This window comes from Alligator mississippiensis, chromosome 16 (assembly GCF_030867095.1).
Source record: "Alligator mississippiensis isolate rAllMis1 chromosome 16, rAllMis1, whole genome shotgun sequence".
Taxonomy (NCBI): Eukaryota; Metazoa; Chordata; order Crocodylia; family Alligatoridae; genus Alligator; species Alligator mississippiensis.
The window spans coordinates 31514071-31527021 of NC_081839.1; the positions used below are offsets into that span (position 1 = coordinate 31514071).

General features: G+C 44.6%; 1 protein-coding gene across 1 annotated transcript in view; it reads left to right on the forward strand.

Moving 5' to 3' along the window:
- Nucleotides 1-12951, forward strand: part of SIK2 (salt inducible kinase 2) — a 93125-nt gene that overhangs the window by 9411 nt on the left and 70763 nt on the right. The window contains exons 2-3 of the mRNA XM_006271359.4: nucleotides 1662-1778; nucleotides 9195-9258. Of these exons, the coding sequence (XP_006271421.1) occupies nucleotides 1662-1778; nucleotides 9195-9258 (181 nt within the window). The remainder of the gene's footprint in view (nucleotides 1-1661; nucleotides 1779-9194; nucleotides 9259-12951) is intronic.

Genomic DNA, 12951 nt, shown 5'->3' on the forward strand with positions numbered 1-12951 from the left:
AAATTTTACTTACGGATGAAATCCTGACCTCGTTGACTGCAGTGCATTCCGAGGGAAGGGTGGAAAACCGAATTTTACTGCCATTTTAAGTGAATGAAAATATCATCTTGGTCTTGCTAATGGCATTTTGATTGTGGTGGCGTCGCAGTTGTCCCAGACAGAGGGATCCCATGTGCTCCCTGGCAAGTTTGCAGATTCTTGGAACTGCCTACTCGTCGGCTTGTATCTCAGGCTTTGGTAGATAGTTTGAGAAACGCATTTGGTCAGACTCCCTTTGTAACGTTCCCCTTCCTCTCACTTAAATGAGAGGTGATGGACTTGGACCACAGCTGCCCAATGACTTTCTGAAAGAGCTGAAATTAGAGATTGGACCTTCCTGACTTTGGGCCCATCCTCAAGCCACAAGGTACACTGGTTCCCCCAAAATAATAAAGCCAGGTTTGTTTTTGATAACACTGGTATCTGCGAGCTAAAATGGGGGGCTTAGAAGCTACGTGTCTTTAACATATATTTTTGGGGGCACTTTTCTGTACGTCATTTGATTTACACGGTGAAAATAGACCAGTCATTCCCTCTTTAGTTTCTAGTCCGTTCCAGTTCCTGGTTGCCATGCTTTAAAACATAGCTGCAGTGTTTCCCTTGAAACGTAAGGGATTTGTTACAGTCCAAATGGGACGAAAGTTTTTTTCCTCACCCCTGATTTGTTTAAAAATCACTTTAATAGTCTCATTAATAGGAGGTCTTATAAACTTTCCATGAACCTATACTATCTAACAGTCTGATTCAAAGGAAACCACTTATAATTGTTCTTATGGCCCATTCTCAATCAAAACGATACTAGTCTTGTTTAAAGAAGCTGTAAAAATGGACCACAAGAGAGAAACCTTGATAAGGCCGTTTCTGGTTGGCTGAAAGACCCCAGCCACTCCTTTAGAAGTGCCCTGTTCCTATGCTGTTGAAGTGTATAAATATGTACCTCTGCTGTTGTAAATAAATACAGAAAGGCTATGCTCAGACTCTGACCAGCAGTGATTACCTGAAACTCCCGGGTTGCATAGAAATAAACTTTCTAACTGTTTTTTGTGCCAAACGTTTTCACAGGGACTTTTCTTGCACGTGTCAAAACGCAGGCTCCTGTGGCATGACCCATGAAACGGCAGGAAGAAGTTGCTGCATGTGCTCAGTAACCATTTTTGAAATGCAGATATCGGCTTTTTATTTTTAATATGGCAAAATCCGTTCACAAATTATATTCCGAGTGGTCTTTAGGCAGATACTGATGCAGAGAGGTGCCTCATGTGATTTTTTTTTTTTTTAATTTTTTTTTTAAAGCAGCTGTCTTATAGGCTCCTAAGACCCACTGACATCAACCTTTGAAAACCTGTCCCTAATTGCTAGGAACAGGGGGCAGATTCAGAGATCTTGTCTGACATTGGTGCTTCTGGGTTGCCAGGAGCATTCTTTTATTTTCCTTCCTTTTATTAACATTTCATTTAGCGCACACATTTGCTGTACCTTAGTATTTCTGCAATAACAGAACAACCTGCTAGAATGAGCTAGAAATTTTGGTGCTCTGTTTCAAATGTGAAGTAAACCAATAGCGAGAAAGTTGATGTAAAAAAAAAAAATTACAGCCTATTTTTTTTTTCCCTTGGCTTCAGGTGGCAATAAAAATCATTGACAAATCCCAGCTGGATGCCGTTAATCTGGAGAAAATCTATCGAGAAGTGCAGATAATGAAAATGCTCGACCACCCCCACATTATAAAGCTCTATCAGGTACAGTTACCTGCTGCTCTCCTTCGCTCTTCCTCCATGTGTTCTTGTGCAAAGGCTCTATCGGTGTCCAGTCCTGTATGTCAGTGATGTTTTTGGGGGCTGCTTTTTCATAATGCGCATTTAGCTTTTAGGTGGGTGAGTTTCTGTGGCTATGGTTTTCTTTAGTCATTCTGCAATCATTGTTGCATATGCAGCTTCTCAACCACATTTGGCCTCTGTGCTGCAGAACCCCGAAGATGCCTGCGTTCTTCTTTTGAAAAAGTTAAGATGTAATTTAGTGATAGTGAAAGATATGAGATTGAGATACCTGGTGACTGAAACCTCCTGCAACTTTATAGAGCAGCTACGCTGTCATCAGGAACTGACCCCATGGCATTGCTGCTGTGCACACGCTGAGTTCAGAGAGGCCACTTTCCATGGCTTCATTGAGTTCTTGGCTTGTTTTGCTGAAACCAACTGCAGTTATGTCAAATGCGGTGGTGGTGGTGGTGGAAGCACTTGCCCACTGAGATCTAGACTGAGACCACCAGTCTTCTGTAGTATAAAGTACTGAGTTGCCAACAGATAACAACCCTCAAACCACACTGGCCATCAACAGAGGAAAGTTTTATAACCACCTCCACTGAACCATCCGGTGCCCCTATAAAGCAGGATCCCAGTTACTTGACTTGTACTTGGTAAAGTCACACCATCATAAAGTGGGTGGAAGATGCCACCATTCCTGTCTGGTAGCCTTTTACTCCCACTCTCCACTGGTATAACTAATTACACCAGGTAGGATGACGATTTAAATCTTCATCTTTCAAGGTGATTTAAATCTTCACAGTGATTTAAATCTTCATCTTTCTTACAACTACAAGCAGACCTGGACAGGTTGGACAAGTGGGCAGAAAACAACAGAATGCAGTTCAAGAAGGAGAAATGCAAAGTGCTGCACCTAGGGAGGAAAAATGTCCAGCACACCTACTGCCTAGGAAATGACCTGCTGGGTGGCACGGAAGCGGAAAGGGATCTTGGAGTCCTAGTGGACTCCGAGATGAACGTGAGTCGGCAGTGTGACGAAGCCATCACAAAAGCTAATGGCACTTCATCGTGCATCAGCAGATGCATGACGAATAGGTCCAAGGAGGTGATATTTCCCCTCTGTCGGGCGCTGGTCAGACCGCAGTTGGAATACTGCGTGCAGTTTTGGGCACCGCACTTCAAGAGGGATGCGGATAACCTGGAGAGGGTCCAGAGAAGGGCCACTCGTATGGTTAAGGGCTTGCAGGCCAAGCCCTATGAGGAGAGACTGGGGCACCTGGACCACTTCAGCCTCCGCAAGAGAAGGTTGAGAGGCGACCTTGTGGCTGCCTGTAAGTTCATCATGGGGGCACAGAAGGGAATTGGTGAGGTTTTATTCACCAAGGCGCCCCCGGGGGTTACAAGAAATAATGGCCACAAGCTAGCAGAGAGCAGATTTAAACTGGACATTAGGAAGAACTTCTTCACAGTCAGAGTGGCCAAGGTCTGGAACGGGCTCCCAAGGGAGGTGGTGCTCTCCCCTACCCTGGGGGTCTTCAAGAGGAGGATAGATAAGCATCTATCTGGGGTCATCTGAACCCAGCACTATTTCCTGCCTATGCAGGGGGTCAGACTTGATGATCTGTTGAGGTCCCTTCCGACCCTAGCATCTGTGAATCTATGAAAGTCCTATCCAGACACTTGGATATACACAATGGGTCTCAAAGCCTTAGGCCTGTCTGCAGAAGTTATTCAGATACCTGTTGGTGTCATTCTGTCTTGCAACTTTATATCTGTTAACTACTTTTAGCAGATGTGTAGGGCTTGCTAAACCACAGAAAATCAGATAATTTCAGACATAAAGGTGAATCTGCCCTTCAGTCATCTGAGAACGTCTGGATAATCTAACAGACCTTGGCATGAAAAGGTGAGACGGGGCATTCGGTTTCAAAATGTCTTGCTTTGTTCTTAAGCAAACATGCTTACCAATTGTAATCAAGGTTAGAGATACTCCTGAGTTTGTTTCAGGTGTCAGCATGTCATTGGAGCCCAGTCTGATGTGGCAAGAATTTCAAGGCATGCAGCATTTCGTCTTTAGGGACTAGTTAGATTTATTGGTTATTCCCCCCTAATTCTGGATCAGAATCAATCCCAAATGACTAGTGACTTGTAAGGGCAGCTTCCCCAATAGGTATTCTCATGTCTTTCTTCTCTGAGCAGCAGTAGAGGTGGCCTGGATTTAGTCACGTGGGAAGTGGACTACTAAAAAATCAAAGCATGGGCAGAGAGAGTAGTAGAGAAATCCATCTCCACAGAAGCCCACAAGTTGAGAAAGTCTCTGAGAATGAGAGAAGACAGAGTAGGTTGGGTCCATAGATTACCAGACGTTGGTCTGCTAGCAGGAGAGTGATTTGAAGTTTGGGTCTTCCAAGAAGGGTTTGGAGTAATAGTGGTAGGAATGCCGGCACCCTCTTTCATTATCTGTGTGTTACATATAATTGGCTTTTCACATGGACATTCTCCTATGGATAAAGGAGCTCCATCTTTCCTGTAGGCCTTTGGTTCGTTAATTGTCCCCTGGCTCTTAAATCTAATAACATTTTGAGCTCTCCATGTGTGCAGAGAGGAGAATTCATTAAGTGGGAAAGAGAGAGGGAGGAACTTGTGGGGAATAAGATGAAGAAGAAAAGAGTGCTCTGAAGAAGTATGGTATATTCTTGATAGGGGCCAGTATTAAATTGCACCCCACCTGGAGGCATGGCTTCTTTATGCTGCTTCTAGCTCCCGATAGTTGCATGCGGCAGCTAACACAGGGAGATTGTAAAAGCACAGTGTAGTACTTGGTCGAAGGGCAAGTATCTGGTAACTGCTTTCAAGCTTGCCATTCTGTGTGTACCTGCTCTGACTTTAGGTACAGAGTGGAATATAGTGCAAGTGGCTCTTCAGGTACTTTATGACAAGGGTGTAAGAGCATCAGATGTAAACAGTGGCATTAAGGCGCCTTTATATATAGTTTGCATTCCATCCAAGTTCATCCTCCTCTGGATGCACGTGCTCCTTGCGTACAAGATCAAAATATTTGCATTGTAGCATCCTTGTGTCCCCTATCAAAAGGCATTTAAAAAAAGAAAGAAAAGGAGCAGAGTGCTTGTAGCCATCCTTTTCCATTTTTCCATATTTTTGCCCACAAACATTCACAATTTTAAACTTCATTTTTTTTCCGAGGCTCTTTGCAGCACAAATATAGGTTAAAACAGCAGGTTTAGAGCCATCGGTATTCAAATCTGGTCCATCCTGAGACATGTTCGTTGCGCAGAGAAACGGTTACAGCTGCTAGTATTTTTTTGTCTTTAGGAAAGCCATGTGCCAACCTCCCTTTTCAGCTAGGATGGGAAGTTCGGGGATTTGGGCGGAAGGTCGTTGAACAACCTTGCTCCTCAGCTTTCCAGGTCCCAGTGCCTTAGCAAGCAGGCAGGCAGTGCCTGACATGGTACTATCAGGCAAGAGTTGGGGACCATCAAAAGCTACTTTTGATACTGACTTTACCACCGTGACACCGAGAACTGGTACCGCTGTCACACCAAGGCTCAGGAAACCTGAGCACCAGACTAGAGATGGCCCCCAGCACTGATCTACCTCTTTGCACAAGAAGAAACTCAACAACTTGCACTTTTCATAGGAACAGAGCACTAAGCCTGCTTGCTAATAGGCACAAGTGATGCTGGCAGAGTAAGGTGCCAACATCTATTAATACTTGTGACCGTTGGCATTAGCACCCAAACAGATAGCATGATCAATCCTGACAATGAAAACCTTAATGGTTCCAAGCAAGTTGATGTTAAGAGAGTTTGCTATGTCTCCATCGCTGCCCTTGGCACCAGTGATACTATGCTAGGGTAGTATGCTACTTCCAGGTGAGAAGAAGGTTACTTCTTGTATCCTACCTGTTACCTCAGCTCTGGTTTTCTTTTTTTGACATCTAAGAAGGAACCTTCCCACCAGTCACACACGTCACAGGAAGGTGCTTCTGAGTAAACCAAGACTATCTGCTTTGTAACTCTTGACTCGTGTGCCTCAGGCTTGGCAATGGCTTAGCCAACCTTACCAGAACCAGCCATATCCTTACGATGTCCACCTTGACCCTACTGGACGTACTGGAGATGTCCATTTGGGACATCCAGCAGTTGCTTCCCCTGTTGCTACTGAAGAAAATGCAGGTTGTGCTATTTATTTTACATACATTGCAAAGGAAAACAGAACCAGAGGGAGAAGAGGAACGGGAAGTTCTTGAGACTCTTAAACATCATTCTTCTAAAGGCTTGTCACTGCCTTTGGCCTGCTGAAGCAGCCTAGCTGGTTCCTGTACTCTGACCTCTTACGCCTTCAGAGTTTCCAAGAGCTGCTGTCTTGGAGAGCAGAAGCCTGTTGAAATCTCTGAAATGAAAAAAAGCCCGTGAGATTTTTTTTTCTTCTATGTACTGCATTCCTCCAGTCCTGCAAGAATAACATTGCCAATTAAAGAGGGCATCCTAGAAGCAGCCTCAGATTTGGTGGCTGACGTCAGCAGTTTTGCCAGCAGCCACGAAAAGAACAAAATAGAAGAATCAATCCCATAGTCCAAGAGCATGGAGCCGTTTGCGCCCACACAACACCAGATTCCTTCGTGGTTTCTGCAGTCCTCAAGACAACCAAAAGACCAGGACCCAGAGAAATTGGATCTCTTTGGAGAATAGCCTTATTTGTCATTCTAGTTATGAATAGCAAATTCTTGAGCTGCATTTGCTAAATGTTATTCTTTAACTTGGGATTGGGTACTCCCCCTTCCTGGCCAAATGCCCTCTGAAATCCAGAGGAGGGTTGCAAACTATCATTTCTGAAAGTTGACTTTGGGCAAAAACATTTTTGGGCAGGAATGGATGGATCGGACGCTGCAGGTCTGTGAGGCCTGGACTGAGCGTGCGGAGCATCATGGTTGTGTCCACTGGCATCCCTTGTAAGGAGCAAAGCGCCATTCAGCCCATACCCTGCTAATTTTTGCCTCATATTAAAGAACTTCAAGGTCAGGCATAGCTCGTAGGGCATTTTCACTCTAGCCCCTGACAGCCTGTCCTGTATGTGCCCAGGGCAATCCTGTGACTTTCTTGTGTCTCTTCTCGCACCCTTCTCTCAAAAGTTGGCTAAAAGTTGTGCTTTGTCTACAGAGTATGTCAGGAGGGCTTCTATGCACAGTGTTTCCTTGTTCTAAAGAAGAATGAAAATCTCATTTGGATTAGAAACGCAGGGAGCATTTAATTCCAAGCATTTTAGGTGCTGCAATAAAAGAATACAATGGCAAGAAAACCACTTTGCATTCACCTGGGGTGGAGGGGGTCTGATCCTGCACCCCTCCCCTGGGAGTGAGCTCACTCCCGTAAAAATCAGAGTTGCAGTGACAGGATTATTCCACTCCTTATAGACAAAGGGCTTGATTTAGCAAAGTCGTGTTCAGCTTTAATTTCATGTTACAGGAAAGAGTCTAGCACTTCCTTATAAATGAACTGGTGATTCATAGAGTACAGGCAAATGTTAAGGACAGAATTGTTAACTCCCTTAAGTAAGATTGACTGTGATCTTTCTTAAGCGGATGACAAGCAAAATTTAAGAGGAGGCAAGAACAATTCAGGAGTGGAGGTAAGCAGGGGCACGTCAAGACAAACGTAATGTTTATTGTTTTTTACCCCCTGAATATTATAGGGATGGGCACATCAAAGGAACACTCACTAGAGTATATTTAAAAAAAAAAAAGGCATCTCCCACATTGGGGCTCTTTAGTCTGTCTGTAATGATCCCTTCACCTTACTCTATGCAGAGGAGGAGTCTTGGCTGTCTTTCTGGGGGTCAGGACATTTTTGACTCAGCACTAGGTAAAGGGGCTGCCCTGCATCAGAGGGCTTGATTAGGTCTGACCTCTCATATTTGTAATGCAGAGAATATTGATGTTCTCTGCCTCCAGGTACTGCCTCTCAAAGCCAGCTTGTATTTCAGCCCAGAATATTTGCAGTCATCATGCGCACCGAGCCTTAAATTAAATAAGAATGCAGCCAGGGTAGGACTGTCTGAGGATCAGCCATTGTGCGCTGTCTGCTGCTCTCCTGGGGATTGCATGTTTTTATAACTCTCTGTTAAAAGTTGGTTTCCTCTGGGCTTTTTAAATACATTTCCCTAAAAACAGTTATTTTACAAGAAACTAGCGCCATAGTTTTCAAGGTGGTAAATAAATAAAAGACAGGAAATTCAAAATGAAAGGAGGCTTACCCACAAGTTTTTCGGTTGATCTGTGTGTTTAACAAGTTGCCATGCTTGGGTCATTCAAATAGTTTAGGTCCAAAATGTGACTGACGTTCAAATTGTTATAATCTGCTGGAGGGAAAATCCTAAATGACTATTTTTATTTGAAAACACAGGTTTTCAGTCTCTTTGATCCTGCTGCTTATGAAATGAGTCCTGAGGGAGTGTTTGAAAAGAGTGGGCTGGGGGTGTCGCTTAGGAAGAAAACTGCAGGGTAATGGAGGTAGTTGTCCCTTCCAGGGTAGATAGCATGGGAAGCTGATGTCTTGATTCTTATCTCATGATCAGGACATGCAGCGCAGTACTTTCACATAAAAGTTGGAAATGTAGTGATTTTCTTTTCACAGTATTTTGGAACAGAGGGCAGGCTGTTTTTGTAGAACTGCCTGGTCGAGTAGCAGCAGGATTATCGATCTCTGAAGAGAGAAATTACTCACAGAATTGAAAGATTTGGGGGTGCAACTGTCCTGTACTGCATTATGGTAGGAGTGGGATCACGTGGCCTATAGTGTTTGGTGAAATTTGGCCAATTTGGGACGATGAGCACACTTAATTGTATCATTTTTTTCTACTGTGATGAGTAAGGGCAGCAGGGGCTCCGGGCTCCTTTCCAGTCCCCAGACGCTAACCCTAGTTCAATAAATTAGTCAGAAGAAGAATTTGGTAAGGCAGTCTCTCAAACCCACTGACGTAAGTAGTGGCAGCCATCAGGACGAGAATTTCAGTTGGGATATAGAGATATTGTTTCTTCCTATTTGTGGCCAAGAATCAAGCCCATCTCCTTTAGATGCATAGATTGTAAAGCCGGAAGGGACCTTGGAAGATCAACGGGTCCAGCCCCCTGCACCAAGCAGGAAAGACAGCGGGGGTCAGGTGATGATGTAGCAAGGCCGAACTTCGGCATGTGAGGAGGTCTAGTGAAGTCATTGGGGTTAGTAGACTGAGTAAAACTATGACCTTGTGCAAATGTTGGTAGTTTTGAACCCCGGAGTGACTTCCACTAGGGGGGAAGGGCTGGAAAATCTGTGGTTATGTCGCTTTTCCCTTTCCCCCAACTAAACTAACGTACAATTTCTCCATCAACAGGTGATGGAGACCAAAAGCATGTTGTACCTTGTGACAGAATATGCCAAAAATGGAGAAATTTTCGGTAAGCAAGAGTCCATTTTAACATTAAATATTGATTTCTGCAGTTTTTTGTTGCAACTTAGTTTGGTTTTTCAAGAGAAATCCAAGCCTCAGGATCACTTATGCTGTAGCGTCTGTTCTTTGAGGAAAAGCTACAACTAGGTCAAACTGTGTTCCATAATTTAGGAGTTAATTTTCTCCCCTTGAAAATATGCCGAATATTTGCTTTGGTAAATCTTTTAAAGACATCTAGTTGGCCTTTAGCAGAGAAGATTGTATGGTAAAAAGCAAAACAGTTTCAGTGAAAATCTGATTTCCTTTACACTGGTGTAACTTCACTGATGAAAACGTTACCCGCTTTAAGCCATTGCACCAAGTTCAGAAGCTCACCGTATGCTTAGCATGTTAAAAGCCAAGCGATATGCTGTTTCAGGTAAGACGAAGCTTCTTTGTTTCTTGTGTCTGTAGTTTTGGTGAATCGTTCCCCTCTCTTCTCCTCCTTCCCCGCCCCCCATTTCAAACCCTATCTTTTTAAAATATAGTTCCTATGGGGAATGTGTGTGAGTTCATAGTTACAAGAGTCTCTGCAGTAGGCATTGGAATATTTAACAGTTTTAAGTTGACTAATGATAGTCAAATTTGCGTTTGGGTCAGAGCATCCAGGATTTTCATAATACACGAGTGTAGCATTTGGTGTTTTGTTGGTTGTAACACTTCAGAAAGCAGCACTCTGCGCCTGGTTTTTGAAGGCTGTAATTGTAAGGAAAGGCTGAATAGAGGCCACTTTGAAGTCCTGGGTTTTGTGTTCTCAAAATGGTGGTGTTTTTGCAGAAGGTCTTTGCAGATTTTTCTTTCCTTTTATAATGGCTTTAGCACTAGTAGGGTGGTGACAAATGGCTTTTACAATCAAGCTACAGTTCTGGAAGCAGAGGTCTGTGTAAGCTGTCGAAGGCAGGATTTGGTTGTTCTGACTTTGTTTTCCTGTTACTGGTGATTGCTGCCAACTTTTTTAACATAATTGAGGGGTTAGATTTGCCAAACTTAAATTATCAGATAGAACCAGGACGATTCTTGCAGAAAAAGGACATGGCTGTTACTCTGAAAAAGCCTTTTCTTATATCCTTAAATGTTATGCAGAAAATGTCTTTTTTAGTTTTAATGAAAAGTGTGAGTGACTCAGTTTACATACTCACTTCTGCATTGTGTTCCCCTGAAGGGAAATGGGTCTCCTCTGGGACTGGGGAATAAGAATTAAGTGTTGCCTGCATAGGCATGTCTGGTCTGATGTAAATGAGTTATTGAGAATGGCTTTACTTCAGAGGTTCACTGGAAATGGAGTGACTACGCATGAACTTGCAATGAAGAGGCAGCCAAGAGAAAAGAACATGTGCAAACACCATGACAAATATCTAAAATAAAGAGCGTGGATGACTGGACGCTGATAAGAAGTCTTGGCCAGGGGCATGGGTGGAGCCTTGGCCGTTTGGGGCCAGAGAGAAGGCTGTCAGCATGGGTGTATGTGGGAGCTTTGCCTTTCCATAGAAGGCACAAGACCCTAAAATACTGGATTCTGGATCGACTGATATAAGCTGCCTTGACTAATATTGTGAGTGGTAGCTGGTTGCTTAAATCCCAAAGGGGGGAGACTTGTTACAGGAGTTTAGGTTTTGGGATTTTCTGGAAGAGCCCCACTACAAAACGGGGCCCATTCTCAATCTCTCCTCGTTTCCTCCCTGCAGCTCTGTTGCTTTGCTAACTTACCGAGAAGCAAAGCTATCGAGGCATATGTTCAGATAGATAGGACTCATTTGAGGGGGCTCTGAACATTTCAGCTGATACCTTAAATTTACAGGAAGAGCTTTTGTGGTGGGCAGGAGAAGGGGGCGATGTATGTGGATGCTGCAACCTAAAGGGGGTGTATCCACAGAGACAGGTGATGAGGAGGGAGTTGCTACTTCATATATGACTTTATGGAGTTAGAGCCTTTGTATGAGTTTAGGGCATAATTGGGCAGAGTGCCAAACCTTTGGGCCCATAAACCATTAACCTGCTTGGTGGCTTCCCAAGTCTTTGGTGCTTGCAGTATCAACAAGGCTCCAGGGAGAGAGAGAGTATCTTCCAGCTTGCTCGCCTGGGAGGTATAATGATCAGGTTGCTGAGTTCAACCTCCAGGCTCCTGCATAGCAAACTGTCACGCTGTGCTCAGGTCAAAATCGGTACATGTGTATTGGGCACAAGCAGCTGACGTGCCCTAGAAGTGAGTCGGCGGAGGGTCCAGCAGTTCTGGGACACTAGTGCTGATCCTCCGATATAGTAGACTTGGCTAAGTGGTACTGAGCAAGTATCTAACCCTAAAGAGGGTGCACAGGCCCACCAATGAAGGGTGAAGCCGGGTAGCTGGAAGGGACAGAGTGAGGTTGGGGTTGGTGATCAGTTGCTTTGTGGAGGTATTGATGGCAAATGACTTTGAGGACTGATCTGGGAGCCTTCAGAGGTGCTAGAGTCAGAGAGCCCTCTTTGGACAGCAGGCTGCTGTCTCTACCTTGGGAGATCATCCTTGTTGGGGCAGAGGTGCTATTTAGACATGGGGAAACTGAGGCATAACTGATAATTGCTGTTTCTCAAATTCAAGTCAGTGAGTTTTGCATTTCCCCTTGGGGCAGCAGAGTTTCAAACAGAACTTTGCATTGATCGCAGCCCTGTCGCCCTGTAGAGAGGCTCTGAGCTGTAGCTACTGGGAGTGCTGAAGACCCTACAGGAGGGATTCCTGTGGGAAAAGATATCCCTTTACAGGGAATGGGATGTCTCCTGGAAGCTGAATCTTGGGGGGATGAGAAAGCAGATAGTGCTTCCCCAGAGGCATTGCTACATGTTGTTGTGCTTGGCTGGTGATATCAATTTTCTTAGGACATGGGGGAATACAAGACAGGAAGTAAGGGTGAATGAGAGCTGCTCCTGACCTCGGGTGTCTGAGGACGGGTCACAAATCCTGGAATCTCTGCAGTTCCTGCTAAATGTTTCAGCGAAGTGTGAAGCGGGTCCAAGAACGTTACCTGCAATAGAAGATCCTTCCCAGGAGTGGTTATGGATATGGTGGGACCCTTTAGCAAGGCAGCTAGTTAGAGAAGGAACTGAAAATGAATTGGTACTGGTAGATTTACTACTGTGTCTTCCCCTAAGTAAGACGTGGTAGTTGGTGCCGCAGATTGGGTTTTCCCTGGTGAAGTCCTCATGGACCAAGGTGCTGAGTTATGCCTGATCTCTCTGCTGGTTTGTGCACAAGATGCAAATGTTCTTGGGCCTGCTTAGATTGCCCTTAAGCCAGTGGTGAAGGGGCTTGGGGGAAGTGAAGCGGAAGAGCTCAGCATACCAGCCTCCTCAAGGGGGGCTAGTGCTTACCTCTCCTGCTGTTTTGCTTATAGGGAAATTCCCTAAGGACTATACAGTTCTCTTTTGTTGCTGTGTGTGATAGGAGAATGACATGAGCCCTGGTCTTAATGAGGTCAAATGGAAAGTTGATGACGTGGTGTCATTTTAGAGAGAGCCTTACACAACTCATAAGTTTTGCCCGGGAGAATCTGTTGAAGTCTCAAGGGAGACCAAAGGCCTGGTCTAACCACATTGCATATTGCATGCGTTAGGCTGCATGGCGTATGGGGACCAGGTTATAGTGCTCAGTGTGGCAGAATAAGCTGCAACGTGCCTGCAATAGGCA